The 23,650-nt window shown below is 38.0% G+C and overlaps 3 protein-coding genes across 7 annotated transcripts; 2 read left to right on the plus strand and 1 right to left on the minus strand.

Annotated features, from left to right (window-relative positions):
* Nucleotides 1-121: 121 nt before the first annotated feature.
* On the plus strand, nt 122-11,122 carry LOC101174593 (SS18L1 subunit of BAF chromatin remodeling complex). 3 transcript variants are annotated; one of them, XM_078950418.1, is made up of 10 exons: nt 122-317; nt 5,033-5,109; nt 5,158-5,266; nt 5,397-5,514; nt 6,678-6,842; nt 8,190-8,291; nt 8,619-8,711; nt 8,852-8,971; nt 9,041-9,147; nt 9,437-11,122. In XM_078950418.1, exons 1-10 carry the CDS (start codon nt 249-251, stop codon nt 9,461-9,463), a joined length of 987 nt encoding a protein of 328 aa, XP_078806544.1. In that variant the 5' UTR covers nt 122-248; the 3' UTR covers nt 9,464-11,122. The 3 variants fall into 3 exon arrangements, with proteins under 3 accessions (XP_078806544.1, XP_020560448.1, XP_078806545.1); XM_020704789.2 differs by having other exon boundaries at nt 126-317; nt 5,182-5,266; XM_078950419.1 differs by lacking the exon at nt 5,397-5,514 and having other exon boundaries at nt 215-317; nt 5,182-5,266.
* Nucleotides 11,123-11,683: 561 nt separating this feature from the next.
* mtg2 (mitochondrial ribosome-associated GTPase 2) lies at nt 11,684-14,407 on the plus strand. Its single transcript, XM_004070559.5, has 6 exons — nt 11,684-12,197; nt 12,540-12,687; nt 12,863-12,978; nt 13,049-13,267; nt 13,761-13,899; nt 13,984-14,407. The coding sequence occupies exons 1-6, from the start codon at nt 11,946-11,948 to the stop codon at nt 14,355-14,357; spliced, it is 1,248 nt and encodes a 415-aa protein (XP_004070607.1). The 5' UTR covers nt 11,684-11,945; the 3' UTR covers nt 14,358-14,407.
* A 193-nt stretch (nt 14,408-14,600) lies between these two features.
* On the minus strand, nt 14,601-23,099 carry LOC105354410 (cadherin-like protein 26). 3 transcript variants are annotated; one of them, XM_020704788.3, is made up of 17 exons: nt 22,905-23,099; nt 22,393-22,512; nt 22,166-22,312; nt 21,925-22,066; nt 21,650-21,819; nt 20,570-20,701; nt 20,298-20,480; nt 19,392-19,735; nt 18,906-19,048; nt 17,894-18,118; nt 17,498-17,725; nt 17,286-17,404; nt 17,068-17,160; nt 16,891-16,977; nt 16,415-16,510; nt 16,148-16,207; nt 14,601-15,961 (listed from the first exon to the last, which is right to left on the minus strand). In XM_020704788.3, the coding sequence occupies exons 1-17, from the start codon at nt 22,935-22,937 to the stop codon at nt 15,821-15,823; spliced, it is 2,463 nt and encodes an 820-aa protein (XP_020560447.1). In that variant the 5' UTR covers nt 22,938-23,099; the 3' UTR covers nt 14,601-15,820. The 3 variants fall into 3 exon arrangements, with proteins under 3 accessions (XP_020560447.1, XP_078805961.1, XP_011475620.1); XM_078949835.1 differs by having other exon boundaries at nt 14,601-16,057; nt 17,077-17,160; nt 22,905-23,098; XM_011477318.4 differs by having other exon boundaries at nt 14,601-16,057; nt 22,905-23,098.
* Nucleotides 23,100-23,650: the final 551 nt, after the last annotated feature.

Here is a 23,650-nt window from a genome sequence, read left to right on the forward strand (position 1 = left end):
AGTTCCCTTCTTAGAGCAGAATTAATGTCTGGGACACTATTTGAAATATTGACCGTGACTATCTTAAACACTGACATATATTTAGCCATATTCAGATAAAAAAAGGGTGATTTATCCTTTTGGTGGTAGGGTTGCGACAGAGACTCTGTTGACGGCTCCCCCGAACAGAAAAACGATGTAGCCCAAAACAGGGCTGCGCTCATCATTAGAATAAAAGCAGCACTTTTTTATTTTTTCCATATGATAAAATGTCGGTGGCGTTTTCATCTGTGCGCCCCAGGAGTAAAGCGGAAATGACACCGCAGACCATTCAGAAGGTAAAAAAAAAGTAAATGTAGGGAAAAAATAGGAGTTGCGTGTAAGTACTTAAGTGAGGATGGAAGTGATTTGCGTCCTTGCGCACGGAAAGTATCTGAATATCAGGGAAATGGCAACTGGTACAGTGGTAGTTAAGGCTTCAGTGCGTAAAGAACAACGCCTAGGTGGTGATGCAGAACGTAAACAGACTGGATCCCTCTGTCATTCACGACTTTGTTAATAGATCGCAGCTTCTTTACGTGCACAGCAGCTTTGTTGTGGTTGTCAACCGGCCGTGTGTATTTTTTTATCTCTTGTAAGCTGCCTTAACAACAAATCAATATTTCAGACAGTTTCTAGCCTGTAGCCTAATGCATGAAGTCCCAAAAGTTGTGTGATGACTGTCAACGATGTGCACTTGCAAACTAGTTATTTCTAAAATTCTCAGCCTGCAACCAGCTTATGTTTTTAGAAAATGTAACCTAATATGGTTAATTCAAACGTTCCATTTAAAAATGCTCATATGAATTAGAGAGAGAATAAAGTAAAACGGAATTGATTCTAACCTTGATTGTTGAACACATACTAGCTCTTACATTTTTACATGCAGAACAACAACTTTTAGATGTCCTTTAAACATGATTGTTTATGTATTTCTTTGCTTTATTTTATATATATATATATATATATATATATATATATATATATATACACACACACACACACACACACACACACACACACACACACACACACACACACACACACACACACACACACACACACACACTAATTTACATGCAAATATTCTATACCGTATAAATAATTGCATCAGTATTTTGTTATTTGCTTACGACGGAGTATTAGGGCCACAAAAAAAAATAAAAAATTAGAGCCACCAAAAAAAAAAAAGTAAAATTACGAGATTTTATCTCGTAAATTTAGGAGATAAAAACTCGTAAATTTAGGAGAAAAAAACTCGTAATTTTAGGAGATTACAGTGGAAGTGAGCATGCAGAGCAGCAGGTGAACGCCGTGCAGCCGCAGAGAAGACCGACTAAACTTTGTTGAACAGGTGAGCTGAATGTTTATTGATAACGTTCCAAATGTCTGGAAGGTCATTTGTTTGATTTCCGATTCATTAAAGTTTTATTTATTGATGGTTGGTTTGCAGGATCTCTGCAGCCCGATGAAGCCGTCGTCGGTGTCCCTGCAGCTGTTCGCTTGAATCCTTTCTCCACCAAAGACAAGACTCTACGTCTGTGTGACGCTTCCGTCACACAAAAGGAGGAGCCCTTTTTTTTGGCATTTTCAACGTTCCAAAGCCAATATAAAACACTATTTTCATTCCTCTTTATTGTTTTATGCTGAAACGGACATTTCATCTGCAGGAGGGGGCGTTTGTAAGACTGTTTACTTCCGCATTGGTGTTGGGATGACAGGTTCATGACGTAATGAGACAAATGAACTTCAGGATATGTGAATGAAAAGGAGAATAAAGGCTGCAGCGATTGTCTACACCCAAACGTGTCTCTGAGCTCCTTATTTTACATATTAAACTCCGCTTTACTGACACTGAACCCCGGAAAGACTGCTACACGGAAACTAATCTGATTTTGAGTCGCCAAAAGGTTCAGAATCTCTTTATCAAACTTTTATTTCAGACTCAGGTGGTCCATAGGAAGAAAAGAGAATAAAATAAAACATAAGATACAAATACAGTATTTATAATAAAAAGTAAAAAGATATAACTTAAAAAGAGTATAATCGCTGTATCCAGTGTTTCCTTAGGGCAGAAGTGTAGCGGCATGAGCTTCTTTTGGGATCAGTCAGAGACATGATAATTGAGTTCTTAGATTTGTCCAGGCGTTCCATGAGGCTGTAAGTTAGCTTACGCAGTAGAGCTTCACAGGTGGGGATGTGAGCGTCCACAAACAGCTGACTGGCTCTGTACCACCTGGGCACCTGTAGCAGAAGCCTAAAAGCATCATTATAGGCCACTAAGAATTTGTGGAATGTCCCACGTCCATAGTTCCACCAAAGAGGGGCCGTATACAGAGGAGTGCAGTAAGCTCTGAACAGCGAACACTTCACTTGAAGAGAACATGCACTGAATTTTCTCATCAGCATATTTGCCTGAGCATAGAGTTTACAGTACTGTCTCTGAATGTCTCTATCATCCCTCCAATCGTCAGTAATGAAATGTCCAAGATATTTGATAGATGATGTTTGTTCCAGAGGCGTTCCACAAAGCTTAAAAACAGGAAAGTTTACATTTCTGTCGTCTTTGGTCCTTACAATCATTACTTTGCTTTTGGAGGGATTGTATTTTATGTCAAAGTCTCTGCCATAGTCAGAACAAACTTTTAAAAGTGTTTTACACCTATAATAATCCGGAAATGAAGCTTCACAAAAGGCTCCACATACTTCATCTTCAAGCTAGGTTCCGATAAACGGACAACTTCGGTGTTTTTTCCTTGATCTACGACTTTTTTCTCGTAAATTTATGAGATTTTAAGTCGTAAATTTATGAGATAAAAAGTCGTAAATTTACGAGTTTTTATCTCCTAAATTTACGAGATAAAATCTCGTAATTTTACTTTTTTTTTTTTTTTGGTGGCTCTAATTTTTTTTTTTGGTGGCCCTAATACTCCGTCGTATTAGGGCCACCAAAAAAAAAAAAATTTAGAGCCACCAAAAAAAAAAAAAGTAAAATTACGAGATTTTATCTCGTAAATTTAGGAGATAAAAACTTGTAAATTTAGGAGATAAAAACTCGTAAATTTAGGAGATTACAGTGGAAGTGAGCATGCAGAGCAGCAGGTGAACGCCGGGCAGCAGCAGAGCAGACCGACTAAACTTTGTTGAACAGGTGAGCTGAATGTTTATTGATAACGTTCCAAATGTCTGGAAGGTCATTTGTTTGATTTCCGATTCATTAAAGTTTTATTTATTGATAGTTGGTTTGCAGGATCTCTGCAGCCCGATGAAGCCGTCGTCGGTGTCCCTGCAGCTGTTCGCTTGAATCCTTTCTCCACCAAAGACAAGACTCTACGTCTGTGTGACGCTTCCGTCACACAAAAGGAGGAGCCCTTTTTTTTGGCATTTTCAACGTTCCAAAGCCAATATAAAACACTATTTTCATTCCTCTTTATTGTTTTATGCTGAAACGGACATTTCATCTGCAGGAGGGGGCGTTTGTAAGACTGTTTACTTCCGCATTGGTGTTGGGATGACAGGTTCATGACGTAATGAGACAAATGAACTTCAGGATATGTGAATGAAAAGGAGAATAAAGGCTGCAGCGATTGTCTACACCCAAACGTGTCTCTGAGCTCCTTATTTTACATATTAAACTCCGCTTTACTGACACTGAACCCCGGAAAGACTGCTACACGGAAACTAATCTGATTTTGAGTCGCCAAAAGGTTCAGAATCTCTTTGTTTTACACCTATAATAATCCGGAAATGAAGCTTCACAAAAGGCTCCACATACTTCATCTTCAAGCTAGGTTCCGATAAACGGACAACTTCGGTGTTTTTTCCTTAATCTACGACTTTTTTCTCGTAAATTTATGAGATTTTAAGTCGTAAATGTATGAGATAAAAAGTCGTAAATTTACGAGTTTTTATCTCCTAAATTTACGAGATAAAATCTCGTAATTTTACTTTTTTTTTTTTTTTTTGGTGGCTCTAATTTTTTTTTTTTGGTGGCCCTAATACTCCGTCGTAATTTGCTTGCTCCTACTTTCCAGTTGAAAAAATCATTGAAAATCCTGGATGAGAAACGCAATTCTTTATTATTGACAAATACAAACGGCTAAATGGTAATCATTTTAAATGCTTTAAATCAGCCTATCTGGTGAATAAGGTACTTCTTGGTTTAGCCCCTCCACTGCTAAATGACTAGGGATTCATTAAACACAATCCAGGCCTAGAGGACCGGTGTCCAACAAGTTTTCCAACCAACTGGCCATTGAAGATAAATACACCTGATCCAGGTAATCAGCAGCAGATAAGGCAGGATTTATGGAAACAAAACAAAAACAAAAACAGTAGGAGGCCGACCCTCGAGTCACCCTTGTTATAGGGGGTCTTCAAGAGTAACTCAAGCCATTGTTAGAGGTGTCTGTAAGCTCTGAATCAGACAAACATCTTTCTCAAAAAATGGTCTGTTTTACCAGGATTCAGCTTTCACATTACCCAATGAAATAAGAAAAAGTACAAATTTTGTCATCTTTGAAAACAATTGAAACTGTAGCTTCAAAGGTCTTTTCCCAAATGACCAGGAATCAGAGCATTTTATTACTTAACAGACTTAACAGTTTTAAAATGTCACATTTGGTTTAGTTTTATACTGTAGTTCTACCGTCTTTTACCTTTTTTATATTATCATATGTAGTTTGTTCCTCTTAAAATCTGTTTTATTTCTTCAATTACATCGATCTGCAAGGGAAATGCAGACGGCAATTGGCCTATGGCCAAAATCTGGCGTATTTACACGTTTTTTAATGTTCATTAATATACAATGTCCCTAAATTAACATATAAATGTTCAAAAAGGCTTAAGTCAAGAAAATCTCCGTAAATAAGATACAATAAACTGTATTATAGATGCCATAAAGTTTGTCTTTGAATTCCATGAAAGTCTGACAATGACTAATGATGCACATATATGTTATATCATTTAGGTTGTCCATGAAACTGCCTACTAAAATGTTTTATCTCTCCCAAAGATGCTGGATGAAAATCATCATTTAATACAATGCATTATGGATTACCAAAGCAAAGGAAAAAAAGCTGAATGCACACAGTAAGTTATTCTTTTAAACTTCATAACACATATTATCTGTCTTTAAAGTCAAAGTGCTTCCTTCGTTGGCAGGTATCAGCAGATCCTGCACAGGAATCTTGTTTATTTGGCCACAATCGCTGGTTCCAATCAGAACCTACAGTCACTGCTTCCTGCTGTAAGTTTCTTGACTTCATGGTGAATGCAGCAGACTATTTCAAAAGCTTAAATATGGAAATATTAGCAACACAAAGGAGGAAAAATTTGATTACTACTGCAAATTATGCAGTATATACCTTCCCTTTTAGCCTCCTACGTCCTGTATGTCTGTTGGCCAGAGTGGGGCACATGGAGCAAGTAACATTAATGATAACATAGTGATGGGATTGCCTCCCACATCCATGATGCAAACCCAAATGAGCAATGGTGAGTTCATGCGCATGTTAGCTTTTGCTCTGATTTTTAATCCATTTTCATCATGTGACCTGCTTGTTAATTTAATCCAGACTGTTTTTTGTGGCCTTTTTGTACCATCCTTACCAGTGCTGCTGTTTTCTATCATGCCTGCCAACTCAATGCTGCTGTGATAAAAAAAAAAAATGCTTGTTAGCAGCTATTCCTTGCATTTTACCCCTGAAATTTCCCCAATTAAAGCCATTTTCACCTCCGTGAAGTGAATGTGGGACTTTGACTCTTATGCAGCAGCATTCTGGTCAGATGCGTTTGGCTCTTATCTTCAGCAGCAGCTATAGCAGCGAGGCCTCTTGCTGCAGCTACACAGGCCTCTCCTCCACTTGATCCAATGACCTGGGTCTCATCATCTTCCTCCTCCACCTCCAACAGCAACTTGAGCATTCAAGCCAGGTGTTGAGGAGCTTACATTTTTAGAAATCAACAAGTTGTTGTTTTCTAAATTATAAAATACTCGTATTTTAAGAAATCAACAAGATTATTTAAAGACACACTCCAGGAAAAACCTGTTGTTCTTGTTGCATTTTTCTCATGCTGGTGGACAAATGTTAAGAACATGAAACTGAAATTGTGCTTCCTAGTATTAATTTAGGTTGAAAACGTTGTAGAAAACAAGACAGGTTTTTTAAATATCCCCCAAAACGGTTTAATTACGGTGCAAAGACCACTGGGGACACTTTTACAACAGATCAAAAGATGATTGGAGTGGAACTTCAAAAAACAAAAAACTTTCTGGCCGATCAAATGAGCACTCCACAGGACATGCAAGATATTCTTCACACCAGATCTCCTTTTTCTCAAGATGCTTGCTTGGATAAGGAGCTATTGCCAGTTCTTCCCTACATTCACTTCATCAGGGAAGTGCTGAACCACCAATGCAGCCCTTTACTTCTTCAACGTCTATATTAATTTATTCATTGAATTCGTTTTTATGTTAATGCACTAATTTCTAGAGCTTTTTTTTCTTTTGTGATCAACATCATGAACATTTTTCTTCAGCTTTTCTTTTCTTTTTCCCTCAAGGTTTCTGTCAATTTCCGATGTGACAGTGCTGTGATCTGAATGCTGACATGTCAGTGAGATCCTTCCCCCAGTTACAGCCATCCTCTTCCCTATAGCTTCCATGATGCACCATCAGTCTGCCGCTCCACACTGCTCCTCAGCTCAGGCTGGGGGTCAGCATTATCAGGGACAGCATGCCAGGGGCTTAATGAGTCAGGGAAGTCAAGGAAACACTGTCATGTCCCAGAGGTCCGTGGGATCTTTCTGTTCTTCTCAACAAGGTAAGATGCCCTGATTTTAATTTAGGAAGGGATTTGGCTCAAAGAGTTTTTTAGGTGTTGTGTTTAAAGACCCACTCTGATCATCTTTTGATCTATTTTAAGAGCTTTAATGGAGGTCTTTTAGATATGATTAAAAGACCTCCCCTACATCCATCCGTTTACACTCTCTCCTGCTAGCTTACAGCCCCTCACAACCCAAACATAACATTACTGTTGCAACAAAATGGCGAGCAATATCGGCGCTCTCCATGCATATAATTTGGATCCAGATGCCAGCTCGGACCAGGAAAACAAAGACGCACTTTGGATCTAGTTGTCTGCAAGCGATGCATCAGATTGTAGTTGAACGTCACTGCTTCAACCTTTTTCCAAAGGCATTTTTTTCCTTTGCTCCAGATTCACAACGATTTGAATGAAGAAATACTCTGAAATACAATTTTAAACTCAATTTTCTCAATAGATATCCCCCATCATCAGAAAAATGCCACAAGTTCTCGAAGCTATATAACCTCTTTTTGTGACAGTAAAACCTGTCCAATACAAAAAGCCTTCAGCTCTAATCTGTTTGCTCAGCTGTTGGACAGAACAAGTTAAAAAAAAAAAGAAAAGAAAAATGCCACAAGAACACGTTAATGACACAAAAATTCAATTTTCATCAGAGTGGGTGTTTGAGTACTGAATAACATTCAGAAACGCATTTTGTTGAGCTGAGCTTTTTCCTCTTGATTCCTTAGATACAATAAAATGAACAAAAGTATATCAAAAGTATGGTAAATCCAATGTGGGACAGCAGTTTACCCACTTCATACTATTACTGGTACATTTGATCGTCAGACTGAACTTCTGGTTGTGAAGCTGCTTTTCCTGTTTTAGATATAAATGGGTCCTGATTGGTTTTCAGGCTGTTGCCAGGGTCTTTCATTTACTTACGGAAGCGTGGATAGTTTAATAGAATCGCAGAGCTCCGTGTTTTGTGGTACAGCTCACCCTGGAAACTGTCAAGGACATTCACTTTTAAGAAAAGGTTAACGGCGTAACTCTTTGTTGCATCTACTACAAAGATGTTTTTGTTGGTTAAATACCAAATGAACAATAAAGAGGAAGAATGTATGTGAACAGTCAGAGAACATTTTGTCTTGATGATGACTCTTTAGTTTACCCCTAAACTAGTAATGACGATTGCGATTTCTTCCTTTAGAATTTACATTTTGCACAGGTTATCATTTTGAAATAAGTATTCGTCCCTGTGATAATTATTACGTACAAATATCTTGAAAAAAGTAGTTACTGTCCTCTTAGCGTGTAGCTGAGCAACCAACTGGTTTCGTCACCTTCTGTGTCTTGCAGGATCTGCACAGCCGTACTATGATCAGGAGGAGTTCTACGGAGAGCAGTACGGCCACATTCAGAGCTCCAGTGAACCTTTAAACCAGCAGTATTACGCTGATGGTGAGTGCATCTTCACTTACTATATGTCTCAAAGACGGTTCTTACTGTGCTCTATCCTTTCAGCACACTCAGACTGATCAGCCTGAGAAGCCAGATTCACTGATGAAACCTGAGCCCTTCCTCAAAGCCATCATTTATTTAAAATCATCAGTTCCTGCAAGTTGTGTCCATACTGACCCCTCTGTTGGATCAACATTTCTGATGTATCGGGAATCATTTTATGTGTTTATGTGATTGTATTGTTTTTCATTTTTGAATTTCTAGTTCTTTCATTGTGTCTATGTTCGGTCGAGGTGCTTTCCAGGTGTTTAAACATGTGCTTGACAGGTCACGGGGAATACTCATATCTGCCTTCCTCAAGTGGTGAACAAGGCTATGAGAGGCCGTTTGATGAAGCATCACAGCATTACTATGAAGGAGGTAGAGATTCTTTATACTGTTTTTTTTTTCTTCATCTGCAGTTTTTCCCTGCGCTTTTCTTTGTGTAGTCCAATAAAATCACAGAAAGTGGTTAAAAAATTAAAGGAAAAACACACAAAGTCACCACCGTACTTGTTCAGGTAACACGCAGTACAGTCAGCAGCACGGCCAGTACCAACAGGGTTCAGGGCAGCAGCACCCCTTCAGTCAACAGCAGTACTCCTCACAGCAAGGCTACAGTGGGCAGCCACAGGGATATGGTGAGAGTTGCACATATGATGTCATAGTTTGTGCATTAAACCAAATCTAAACAGTAACATGCATTAAAGGTCCTGGGCAGGGAGGATCATCCCAGTATTCCCAGTATCAGCAACAGTACGGATCCTATCGGACACCCCAGGGAGCTCAAACCCAGAGGCCATACTCGTATGATCAGGTAACTCCCATCAAACACGCATGAAAATACAGATTATTATTTGCAGTTGAGGATTAATTTGATTGTGCTATTTATAAAACAATAAAATCGCTTTTTGCCCGTACTTTCAATGATTTGCAGCCTTGTGGTCTCTTTTTTATCTGAAATTCTAATATTTAAAAAAGAACAAGAGTTGAATGTTGAAATAAGGAACATTTCTGAACTTTCAAATATATCCTGGGACATAAAAAAGAAAGGACAAACGTTCCAGTGGATGCAACTTTCAACTAATTTGTTGGTGTTTTTCCAGGGTCAGTTTGGGAATTATCAGCCGTGAGGCTCTGCTGAGTTTTGTTGTTGGAAGAAAATGTGAGATGGAATGACCCGTCGATAATGGACTCCAGTCGGATGTGAATTAGAGGATCTAGCTGCATTAGATTTATCTTCCTGCCATTAATCAGCATTGTAATTAGAACAAAATGAGTGTGATGCTTTCATCTGTGTTATAGGGTCGCAGCTGCAATGAAAAGACTCTGTAGTCGGGACACTTGGTGTTTTTTTTGAATAGTTTCAAAAAGGGTTTATAGTAGTTAATAAAGTCCCACTCTGATCATCTTTTGATCTATTGTAAAAGCGTTGAAGTGATAATGCCTTTTTTAGCCAAAGTCAAAAAACCTGTGTTGTTTTCTAGGACATAGTTTCTGCAGAGCGGCAGGAGTTCATCAGAAATTCACCTCTGAGTTGTGGGTGTGATTTTTGGCGCAGGGCAACCCCGGTCCCCTTTCCTGCCACCCATAACTGAGAGCTCTCTGTTTACAAGCTCTTTCACTAGAGTACAGACCCTCACAACTCCAACCTAACATACCCGGTGCAACAAAAATGGTGAGAAATATCAAAAGTGCAGTCTCTAGCCGAACAGTTTTGAGCCAAATAAAAGAAATACTCAGAAATGCCATTTTCCGCATCATTTTCTTAATTTATGTCCTTCATCATTAAAAAAAACAAAACACGAGAACATGTTAAGAACACCAAAAACTGTGGGTCTTTAAGGCACGTTGATGAGCATCTTTTATGTTTTATATTTATTTGATGACTTTGAGTGTGTTTTTTAGTTTATTCTGCACTTTAATGTCAGTTGGCACTTCATAAATAAACTGAAATGTATCTGTTTGCTCTTTATTTTTACACTTTTCTTACGTGTGAAATTGTAGTACATTACAGACTATTTTTCGTCTGTAAGCCAAAACAAGCCAGGAAGAGAACAGCACCTCAGCTTCAACAAGTGCAATAGTCAGTCATGTTGCAGGTCGATGATTTCCGTCTGTTGATGCACAGCCATGGAAAGCTCATCTCTAAAAGCTCTTAACATACTAAACATTATTTTCTTGAATGTATTCATTTGTGTGATCTTTAAGAATAATTTGTGGATGTTTGTGTGACTTTAAGGCACGACTGTTTGTGGTCACTGTCAAAGAAATTACTTATTATAAGAGGGAATGAGGTTAGATCATAACAAATGTTACAATTTACCTGTTTTTCTGCTCACTTCATGAACTCTAATGCTAAAGTCCAGGTTTGCAGTATTTTCCTGAAACCTACCTTACCTCTGAGGGTAAAAAAAACTGGGTCAGTCGATTTTCAGGGCTAATCAAGCAAAGGAAATACCTGGCTGTCAAACAGCTGATGAACTATGTACCTTTTAACTCTGACAATCGTGGGGTTCTCTCAACTCTGTTAAAGTGTCACGTGTTTGATGGGACAGTCTCTTCTACATATTTATATAAATTAACCTTCTCATGGTTGATCCTGTATGACTTGTATGGATCTGCACATGTATGTCTGAATTATAGTTGTTAGAAATGGAGAGTGAGTTGAGTTTGATGTGCATCAACCCAAATATGAATGTCATCTACATGTGTGTAAAACCAAAATGTCTGATTTTTTTTTTGCTGTCTTTTGTTACTACTTGTTATAAATAATAATTAAAATGACAGGTTTTTGGTCTTTGTGCATTTGTCAAAATGATAAAATACGAGGATTTCACTACTTTAAGTGCTTTATTTTTAAATTATTCGTTAGAAAGGTTTTTCAAATATTCTTTGGAAATTTAAATTAAATTAGGAATAAAAGAAGCAGCAAACACTGACATTTCCAAATTTATAACAGCAAAAAATAAGTGTTCAAATGAAAAAAAAAACATTTTCATTTTCAATAATATATTTCAAAGCTGCAGGCTACAACACTAATTTTAAGGTTTTTGCTAGTATCTCTTGGCAAAATGTATATTACAAAGCTATATTCCCAGAGAGAAAGAGTTTGTTTGTTTATTTATTTATTGAATAAAGAAGTGCAATGTCTTAATCACAACATAATTATCACAAAAATGTTGCTTTCAACAAAAAAGGGAAAAAATTAATAGCAATATCGCGGACATATTTTGAGAAGTTTCCATCATGTCCAAACTTCAGTGAAATAGAAAAGTTCTTTGTTTTATCTTCCAGATCAGTAGATGGCGGTGGTGCGCTCATAAGGCCAATACTAACATCAATAAAACCAGAAGAAATGGAAAATTGTACCTTTGTGGATTCCGTAGTTACACGCGCATGTCTACTGGCAACATATTTGTATTCTAACTTCTAGAGGGGCTCCTACCTGTACTGACTATTTTATTAGTAATATTTAACGAATGCAATAATCGTATGTTTAGTGTAAACCACACATCAGTCATTTTCCCCATATATAATTGTCTTATTTGCTTTAGCGACATGTTTTTATGAATGGTTAATTAACATCCGTGGGTTAGCTTACGTGTAACCGGCATGATGCTGACCTTGTTTCGGAAAGTTGCCTTATCCCATTTGGCCTCCGCCGAGACACTTTCGAGATTTAACTTGGACGAAGTGGTTCGAAAAGACGCGTTGAGCTGGTTAAATGTGAGATGTGCTGTTTCGTTACTGTGGGGGGTGGCAGCCATCCGCGTGAGGGACGTCAGCACCTCCACAACAATCCTATCATCTGCTAAAGTCCCCCAAACTAGCCACAAGAAGAGGGAGATGTCTGAGAAGAAGCTGGTATGTGTCTGATGTTCATCGACGTAGTAAGCTGTCCCACACATTTCCTAGTGAGTTTAACTGAGCTGATGCTCTTTCAGGTCATACATGTCTGCACGAGGACAAGGCTGCTCAACCTTTAAACAAAACAATTTATGAGACAATTTTATAAAGAATTGCCACAACATCCTTATGTTCCAAAAAAAAAAAAAAAAAAGGAAAATTATGATTAAAAAAACTCAAAATTTATTTTTTTCCTCCAAATTTTTCTATTTTATTATAATAGTCTTAATCAGTAGCTGCTGTCTGCATCAATAGCTTTGTAGATGTTTGACATCTTTTGGGTAAAACGTTGATCCACAGACCCGCCACTTCGTGGACCATCGCCGTGTGAAGCTGGTGGCCGGTTCTGGAGGTAAAGGCTCCTGCAGCTTTCACAGCGAACCTCGGAAAGAGTGGGGGGGACCAGACGGAGGAAATGGAGGCGATGGAGGAAATATAATTATAAAAGGTGTCATAATACAAACAGATTTTCTAATTCTTTCATTTTCAGTTTTTAGTTTTTTCCATACCAGCCAGTATTAGGCTGGTATTTGGAGAGAGAAAAATGTTGATATATATTTTAACTAATCACTTACTGAGCCATCGTTTTTGTTGAAACATATCTCAATTCTTTATTTTTTCAGCTGACAGATTTGTGAAATCCTTGGCACAGGTGGTTCCGGTCTACAAGGGAGACAATGGGGAAGCCGGAGGCAGCAAGAATTGCTACGGTCGAAATGGCAAAACAACATACATTTCTGTGAGTCTGTACTTTTTATCATTTAATGCATGCTAAAACTGTCCTGACATAAGTATTCCTTTCATGAAAGGTGCCTTTAGGAACGGTGGTGAAGGAGCTGGGTAACACCGTAGCGGATCTTGCCGAGCACGGCCAGGAGTTTTTGGCTGCGTTTGGAGGGACCGGAGGGAAAGGAAATCGTTTTTTTCTGACAAACGAAAACCGCGCCCCCATGACAGCGACCCCAGGTATGGACGGACAGGAGCGCGTCCTTCAACTAGAGCTGCGCACCATGGCCCATGCTGGACTGGTGAGGCTAATATTCTGCTTCTGAAGAGAGGTTTAACGGCTCACTCTAGTGAATATTGTGTTTTTATCATGTTCTTGAGAGATTTTTCAGATGATGGAGGACATATTTGAAGAAAATTAAGCTAAAATAAGCATTTCTGAGTATTTCTTTATTCAAATAACTATGATCCATGAATGTTTTTGTTTTTTTTGTCTGAACTGGCATCTGGTTCAAAACCATACGGCTGGATAGCTCTGATATTGTTTGCCATTTTTGTTACACTGGTTATGTTAGGTTGGGGTTGTGAGGGGCTGTAAGCTAGTGGGAGAGCATGTAAATAGATGAATGATGGGAGGTTTTGGCTAATAGTGGTATAATCATCATTAAAAGATCGCTGGAGATGCTTTTACAATTGATCAAAAGATGATTGGAGTGGGATTTAAGAAAAGGTTTTCAACATTATAGAAATACCTATTAGAAATATAGTGAGCTGCTTGTTTCTTTCTACTCTGAGATTGGTTTTCCAAATGCTGGGAAGTCTTCTCTTTTGAGAGCCATCTCCAATGCCAGGCCTGCTGTCGCTGCTTATCCGTTTACAACCCTCAACCCACATGTGGGAATTGTCCAGTACAGGGATCACGAGCAAGTTGCAGGTAATTGTTCAAAGTTACAGGAGCATTCTGAACAATTTCCAGCTTGTATACTTGTTAAAATGATTCACGTGTTTCTGTTCTCAGTTGCAGATATCCCAGGCATCATTCGGGGGGCCCATTTAAATCGAGGCCTGGGAATCTCTTTCCTGCGTCACATAGAGCGCTGCCGTTTCCTCCTCTTTGTTCTGGATCTGTCGGCCCCAGAGCCTTGGACCCAGCTACAACACTTGTGTTATGAATTGGACAAGTATGACCCAGGCTTGTCCCAGCGCCCTCAGGCTGTTGTAGCCAACAAAATGGACCTACCCGAGGCCAGAGAAAAGCTAGAGATTCTCAAAAACAGCGTCACCCAAAGGGTCATCCCTGTGTCAGCGCTGACTGGAGAAAACACAGAGGAGCTGATCCTCCACCTCAGAGAGTTATATGATGGTTGCGGGCATGGAAAACCTAACAAATAGCACCTGAAAGAGTGTTCAATTATTATTAAAAATACTAATTTTGACAGTAATTGTGCTTTTTTTGTATAAATCAATGTTTTTGTTGGTGACAAACTGCTTTCCATTTACTGTTGTTACGTTATTACATTTGATTACTTTTTATTACAAATAACACGTCGCTTCTATGAAACAAGTATAATTTACTAAATGTGTACTAGACGTTTATAAAATACACTGAGAAGCATTGTGAAAAGATAATTTATAATAGACCTTCATGAAACCCAGCTGTCATTATGGCCCAAGAACATACAGAGTGTGTGAAGAGCCATACTGTTACTGCAAAAGGTACTAAAAGTTCCTAAACCAAAAGAAAATGCCCCAATAAATACAAACTGTGTGTAGGACCCAAACACACACACCAAGACACACACCCAGCCTGTGGCTGAAAAAACATCTATATTATGAGGATTTTTCTTTCCTTAAGTATCGACCCAAATTTCACTCCTGAATATTCACCAAAATTCCCAAGACATACAGTATCTGGTCTGGTGAAATACATACCAGGGTTGGGAAATACTGACTTAGACTATTTGTTATCCTACTGATCTCCTAACCTGTAGAATGAGAGGTCATGTCATAAACGCCTTTTTCCTAGGAGTACATAAAGCAGCTCTGTTCCCACTGTATTCCAGTATTGAGGAACCCTCTTGGAGAAAATGTGATAACTGGTAAACAAAGTCCAGTTTTACTTGCTAATTGGATATAATTAGGATTAAAAAGAAAACTACAGAATAAATTTCATGTTAGTGAAGTTGCTCTGTGCTGAACCCTCCAGCCAGGATGAAAACCCAGAAGGCTGTCTATAAATAGAAGAAATGACTCAATTAGTGAATGGATTACCAGGTACCTGGAGGCAGCAATCTTCAGGGTTCACAACATGTCTGACATTTGCTGGGACTAACACAGATCCCGGCATGAAGTTCTAATCTGTTTAACATATAATCCACTAGCCATTTATTTTCTGGCATCAACTCTTTATTGGGAGGGAGTTCAGCACCAGGATAACTGATGGGCTAAACAGACACACAAAGCAACTAAACACCCATCACAACATATAGAATGGCATGAACAACAGAAACAAAACCACATATAAAACCTGGAAAGAGCTGCTGATGGTTTAGTGAGTCCATTGAAAGATGAGCAGGTAAAACCCCCCAGCTGATCCTCTTCTGTGTGCACCCAGTGGACATCCTGTAGAGGTCAGCCTTGGACAAAAAGAGCAGCTGGCAAACCAAAGACTTAGCAGAAAGCAGAAACAGCAAATGTTCATGCTGAATACATTAGAATCCAGTGAGGGTGAAGGGACAGCATCTTCACAATGTAAATAAAAAAAAATTAAAAAAAGGCTGTCCCGTCGTCTGTTGTGGCCAGCTCTGTGAGTTCCAACAACCCGATGGGTGAAATGCATTACTGCCATTTAGTGATCAGCGTTGAATGGTGATGTTGCTGGGCATACTTATGGATGCCAGAGTACTGAACCGGTTATCCAGGTCCCAGTCGGTGTCAGAGGAGTCTTCAGGGATGGAGATATCATCAAGGTCGTAGTTGTGCTCTGAGTCTCCCTCCTCAGAGAACACATGGGGTTCATAATCACAGAGTTCCGTGCTCGGTGCCTTTTGATTAGCCATCATTGTCATTAGTGCCCTTTTCAACAGAATTTCCTGTTAAAGGAACATTTTTTCAAACAAAATTATGGTTCTAGTAATTGGAGTATTACAATTCAGAAGAATGTAAAAAGAATTCCCAGATACCTTTTGGTGACATCCTGTAAAATCTCCACAGTTGGAATTCATTCTCTGCAGATGTTTAGACTAGAAAAGGAAAAATAAACAACACAAATGATTAAGCAATTTGGATTATGATACAAATACTGTTGCCTTTAAAAGAATATATCATTGTTTTATTACTCTTATTGTTCTGAACTATCATTGAATTCAAGAGTGGATCTCTCCTGTAAGTGCTCTAAAATCTTTTTTTTCAATGTATGTGTATGTGAACAGAGAGAGATAATATTGTACCCCATCAATGGATGCTTTCCGCTGCTGATGTGATAACCCAAGGTTTGATGCAGCTCTTTCAAATTTGAGATTGATTGCTTGATTTGATCGGCGACACTTGAATTTGATGAAAATAGATAAATGAATATAAAAAAAATACATCAAAATATCTCAGACATAATTTCTGGGAAAAACAAATATTTTTAACCAAAAAAGAACCCCACAAAAATTTCAAAGTGAGCAAAAACAAAATTAATTAATTAATTAATTCATTCATTCATTCATTCATTCATTCATTCATTCATTCATTCATTCATTCATTCATCATCTTCTATATCCGTTTTGTCCCTTTCAGGGTCACGGGGCTGCCAGAGCCTATCCTGGCCATTTGTGGGAGAAGGCAGGGGATATCTTGGACAGGTTGCCAGCCTTATTGTTGCTGTTTTTTTTAATTGACCAAACATCAATATTTTAATGTCCCGTTGATATTTACTCACAGACATCTGACTTTGGGACTCTGAACCCTTCTCAGAGCTTCCAGGACTGACTGCAGTTGTTGTCATGGCATTGTTGTTGTTGCTCATCTGTGAGCATTGGGTCCACAATTATTAGAGGATGTGACAAAATAATTTTTTATACTGTTATTATCTGAGCCACAAACAGTTGCTCCTTACCACACTTACTTGTTTCATCAACACGGTTTGATCTTGAGACTTCACTGCAGTTTGTTCTCTTTTCCCACATTTCAGCACTGGTGGAGGCATCACCTGTAAATATATCTGTAGTTTTGAGTATATTGCTTTTTCGCAATACGTTTTGTCAATAGACGCTTGTGTATGTTTAAATGTGTGTGATATTAAGCACTTAAAATCCAGGCTATTGGGGAATTTACCCTGCAGTCAGTTCCAGGTTCCTCTATGTTACTGGGCATCAATCGTTGTTCAGAAAACTCTAATGGAAGTAACACCTTCTCTGTCTTACATGAAAAGACGAGAGAAAAAAGAAGAATGCCTACAGAAAGAGGAAAATTCTGAATTAGCTAATGTATTTTATGAAATGTTTCTTTAAAAAATAAAGATATATTATTTCCATTGGAAATCCCACCTGCAACTAGCACCATGGAGAAAAAAACGATTGCAAGGAGACCTCCCCTTATTGTGAGTCTAGTAGCTTTTCGTGTCAGACAGTTTGGCCTTCTGGGGTCTAAACAGTCGCACACAGTTACTGTCAGATTGTTGACAGCCGCCTTTCCTTGAAGATCAGACACTTCCAGCAGCAACTCATAGTATCCAGAATGAACTTTGCCTTCATTCACTAGATTTATAGAATATCCTGTACACCCAAAACAAATACATGTTAGAATAAAGTCTGTGCAGAGACATAAAACGGAAATAAAGCTATCATCTCTTTTAGGCTGTTAGACATTAGTGACATTATTGAGAAAGTTTAAACAAGCTTATTTTGAAGATAACATTTGACTTTGTCATAGCAATGACTGACCTATCTCAGGTTCAACTCTCCACTTGTCCTTTACATCCCCAAGTAGACTGAACCTGAAAGGCCCACTGTAGGGATCCCCATCCAAGTCTAAGGCTGTGATGTTGCTGAATGAGGGATTATCAGAAAGGCACATGTCCATTTGGTTTACAACCAGGTATGGAAGATTGTCGTTCTCATCTGCTATGTAGATGCTGAGCGTTGCAGTGCTCGTCTGTGGGGGTTCATCTGGAAATCAAGAATACACATACAATAAGAAAGTTCATGCTTGAGTAATACAATTTTAAAAAACTAATGTGTACTGTATTTTCTGCACTATAAAGCTTCGTACACAGTGGGCATGTGTGGGGAATTCAAGAACGGACTGATCGCAGGCTCTTGAATGCGCTTTTAGCATACGGAGTTCACACAGGTCTGACGTTACTTGATACCAGCGCATGTACTCACAGTTTGAAGAGGCTTGGTGTGAAATGTTGAAGCGGTGCAAATCGCATGAAAATTGCCACAGGCGCCCGCCCCCCCCCCATCTTTTTTCAGATAAATGAAAATATATGTATGGTTGACACTTCACTGTATTGAAAAGGACAGTACCCACGCATCACTACCAAATCCGAGACCCTGATTGGTCAAAGTTTAACCGGTTTAACTATCAGCACACGCTGACAGTGTGTTTTGTACGTCGAGCCCACAAACTGACTTAAAAACATGAATAGTGATGCGCGAACGGGAGAATTTAAATACGCTAATGCGGCAAGCGTTTCTAACGGGGCTACTGTGTAGCGTGTCATAAATAATTTTTAGAGTTACTGTGAACTCAGTCAATAATGTCGGACTGACTGATGGACTTTTCTCTGACTCTTTTGTCTTGGTTAATGCGCTTTATAGTTGGGTGTACCATATATATGACACAAGTTTAAAAATAGACCATTCATTGACGGTGCGCCTTATTATCCAGTGCGCTCTGTGGTGCAGGAAATATGGTAATAAAGTACAAGTGTGGTGCTCTGGTTCTTACCATCATCAACTGCACATATTGTGACTACATAGACACCATTTTTAACCAAAGGGGATTCCCGGTCTAAGTTTTTTAATGTTTTAATGGTTCCACTGATGGTGTCCACTGTAACCCAGTTAGCTGGATCCTCCCCTTTAAGGTATCTGGATTAAAAAAAAAAAGACACTATCAAACTTCTAACTTTGGCCTTCAGAACACCCTGACCCAAATCAGTGTTTCATAAGACCCACTCCCCTGATTATTCTTGCTTTGCCTTGGTCTGCCACATCTGATTTAAATTTAGAGCTGGTGAACTATGTTCCCCTTTTTATTGTCATAAACTTTAGATTGATCTGTTGTTATCTAAATCAGGTGAGAGCCAAAAATAAATCATGGCTTTTGCTGAAATGTATCTGCTTTTGCTTGACAGTGTCTCAAAAACTACAATTAGGAAATGCAATCAATGTAGTCGTGGAATTCAGCTCTGAAAACTGTATCACGTCTTACCTAATTGCCTTTGACTTTGTGATATCATGATTTATAGCCGTAAAGGTCTCCAGATACTTCCCAACTTGAACATTCTCACTCAAAGAAATGTTTTTCTCAGGTTTCTCAAAGACTGGGGGTTCGTTTACGTCCTCCACTTCCACTGTTACTCTAAAGCTGAGTGAATGTGGTAGTTTGTTTGTGCTACTTTTATCGACAGCCCCAGTGTAGAAGACATCAGTGATAACATCTGTTTTCCAAAGACTATCATTTGATTTAGCCACCACTCTGCATGAGAAATAAGGGATCTCATTTTCTACAGTGATGGTTAAGTTCTTCATTGGCTCCTCTTCATAGTCCAAAGGCTGGAAGACAAAAAGAAACATAAAAGTTGGTTTTCAGTTCACTTTTAACAGAGTAGAGTAGGTACAGTACTTCAAAACATATATTCATATATTTCAATCTTGGGCACAAACAGATGATGAAACCGGTTAGTAGTTTGGGTGCTCCATACGGTCAACCTCTAACAATTTTTGACTATGAATTAAAGCAGAAATAAAAGATTTAAACAAAATCTGTTTAAGGATCACTGCCAAAATGTTTGTGTTCTCCCACAACTAAAGCTAATCCTCCATTATAAAAGAAAACAAAATAATGCAGCATGCACTACAACCTTGTTAACAAATCTTTTAGCAAGTTATAACCATTTGATAGACAACTATTAATTAACTGGTAAACTAAATTAACATGTTAGTTGAATCGTTGACATAACTGGGCTGCTGAAGGTCAGCTATTTTACTTCTTAAAGACATTCAAAAGTCATGCTCTCAATAGAAAGAACCATTGATTTATCTATTTCAAAACCAACAGCATTTATTTACATTGACATGGTCAACTGAATTAATTGCTGACATGGATAAAATGTACCTTTTGCACATACAGCAGTCCCTCGTTTGTATCAGGGTCAGTGGTGATTCTGAAGTTGTTATTTGTGTCTCCATGGATGCTGTATTCTGCCTTCCAGGCTTTGGAACCTTTGGCATCGTCATCTTTAACTTCTAGACGTGAAACAAGGACATTTTGCTCGCCTTCCTTAACTTTCCTGGAGTCCTAAGGTAGAAAGCACCAAAGAATACTGCAAATCACATGTTAAAGTCGGCTGTTACCAAAAATACCAGGTCTAAAAATGCATGTCTTACTGTTTGTTTTGTAATCACAGGGAGGTGGTTGTTTCCATCTTCAATGTTGATTATGACCTTGCAGGTGCTGGATAAAGGCTTTGGATTTCCACTATCTTTGGCTTCCACTATAATGGTGTATTTCTTTGCTTTCTGGTAAGTTATATACATAATCATAATAGAATATTAGAATGACTATTTGCGTAGCAGTGGACTCTGTCTGATAATTATTTTTTTGCTTATTCTAACAAAATATTTTGACTTTACCAGAAGTTCAGAACAGAAAAAATAGTATTAGGACTGTTTGCCCTTCTTTAAAGAGGAATATTCGTTGTGAATAGGAATGTAATAATTCATTTTCACAATGATTAGATTCATCAAAAATTAGAAGTTTCTGATATAATCCATAGTTAATATTGTTTATGTTTGAACAATCCCATTTGATCTGATTCACTGACTCAAAATGGACCAAGGACATCTTTAGCCTAAAATTCAACCAATGTGACTCAGAGGTGAATACCTGGGTACTGAACAGTGCAGGTGATTTTATTTCAGATTCTTTGTTTTTCTTACAAGATAATCAAATGTAAATTAAATACGGTATGTGTAACAACAAACAAAGAAAAAAACAAGCTTTAATGGGAAATCCATTGGCATTTTAGTTTCCTAAAGTTCAGTCCACTGTTGTTTTTCCCCATCAAAATAATACAAAGGGAACATTCTTAAAACATTCTACCACGCTGTATGGTCACATGTCTTTGCTTAATTCAAATGGTTTTCATACTTTGGACTGAAATGATGGCTTAATCATTTTTTGCTACATCACATGTGTGTTGTCTGCTGTGAAGACACTTGGTTGTTTTTTAACACTATAATAAAATAAAACTGCCGTGCCTCAATCCAAATGGTATTTTCCAATATGGATATTTTTTAAATCTTTCATTTTGAGATGATTTTATAATGATATAGGTCAATTAGATTAACAATTTGCCTCAACAGATTGATCTGGTTGGATTGTAGGAATAGTAATTGATACAACACCTCTACTTGTAAATTTCTTTTTTTCTTTGTTGTCATTTTAACAATATAAAACACTCTTACCTCATAGTCCAAGCATCCTTTAAACCAAATGGTCCCAACATCAGCCATTTGTTTTAAGTAGAACTCCAAGTCTTGAGGTTTGGGATCAACCGAGACTATTTGAAGAGTAAAGTTGTTGTTATCCTCACTTCTGTCCACATCTGTGGCTTGCAGACTAATTAAATCAAAGCCTGTCAATAAAACAACAATGGAGGGGATTTATGTTGATTTCACAAATAGAAACAAAAATCTAATCACATAGCATCAAAATAACCGTTTAAAATGATAAATCTTACCTTGTAGTGTTGATTCTTTGACAGTGATCTCATATGAATCTTGGGAAAATCTTGGGGGGTTATCATTTGAATCGATGACGGTAATCAGAACACCCAACTGTACAACTTCTTTGTTTTCTCTATTTTGAGCCTTAAATTTCACCTGCAAAGACAACAATTATTAGACAGACAGAACATACGTAAGATATTTTCTTACAGCCCACCCAAAATAATATAATCACTGAAAACTTTTTTTTCTAACCTTTAAAAAATCAAATTTCTCGCAGTCCACAGCTTCCTGAACAGTAAGAATTCCAGAATATGAGTTGATACTTAGCAATCCATAAGGTTCCAACTCAACTCCTTGACCATGAATTTCAAAGTTGGTGTAGTTGTTTTCTACTTTAATCTGAATTCAAAGACGGGAAATGTTGGTTTCATTTTATGTTCGTTGAAATGTGCATTTTAAAAGGCTATATGAATACTCACTTGGCCGACATTGTATGGGAAAGGACCAGTGTAAGCCTCATCAATAGTGAAAGTGTCTATGATCCAGTTTCTCTTTTGTCGCTGCAAAATGTCTGCGAAGGATGACTGAACTTCCAGAAACTGCACATTATTACATAAATACATCTTGATTTTGGTCCAGAAAATATGAATTGCTGTCTCAATCTACACACTTTTCATTTTATTGAAAAGTGTGTTACTGCATTATATGCATATTTTCTCAGATATGACCTACATTTGCCATTAGTATATTCGTTGCTAAATACATTTTATGCAGTTAATGCACCAACACAGGAACAATGTAGTAAACTCTCAGCATGGACAGGATCATTAAAACAGCACAGTGAAAATTCCAAACTAAGACATAACATAAACCAGATCTTTTTTCTCTTTATGTTGATTTTTATCTTCAGATAGAAGTACACTATAGATCGAAATTGTGTCAAAAAAGTCGCCTTCATTTGAGAAGCAAAAGAGCAAAGATACATTCTTACCAGTGACAAGAAGATGAGGTGTCTTATGTTCATTTTGCATGAAATTGTGTCATTTGTGAGGTCCGTCCACCGCACACTACCCACACAATGTGATATTAAAATTTTTCACTGTAAGTTAGCTATGACTCTTGTAACATGACACCTGGAATAGGAGGGGACACTGAATCAACCCACATGAATATCTAAAAATCATGGAGGCATGACATTTTCCCAGAAAACCCTGAGTGTCTTTGTAGTGGAAGCCTCAACCTAACTTGTTGGAACAGGGTCCTTTGTTAGCCTATTAAAACAAATCATAGGTACATGTCCCTCTTGTGCTATCTTAGATGACCCCACCCTTACAGTGATGTGTTCTTCCTACCATGACAAAGGTGGATAAAGGTGGAAGGATTTCATGTAATCCATGGACACCAGTGAAGATCACAAATCATTGAAGAAAAAAGGTTCAGCGCACTGTCTAGTGGGTCTAGATGACCCAACTCCCAATGTTAAAGTGCCTAGGAGAGCACAAGGGTTAAGACTAGCCATCTAAAAGAGGAACTTAGGTGTCTTGCTTTTGAACAGTGTTTTTGAAAAATAAAAGACTAAAAAGGTTGTGTTAAATAACACAGGATCATTTCTGCTTCTAGTGGTTTAAATTATTTTGCTTTTTGCTATCCCTTCAATGTAATCGTGTTTTGGGACTACTTATTGCATGATTTTATTTAAGAGGATAAAATGATATTTGTAACAAGATGAAACATTAA

This window comes from Oryzias latipes, chromosome 7 (genome assembly GCF_053564925.1).
Source record: "Oryzias latipes strain Hd-rR chromosome 7, Olatipes_Hd-rR_3.1".
In the NCBI taxonomy this organism is placed as follows: Eukaryota; Metazoa; Chordata; class Actinopteri; order Beloniformes; family Adrianichthyidae; genus Oryzias; species Oryzias latipes.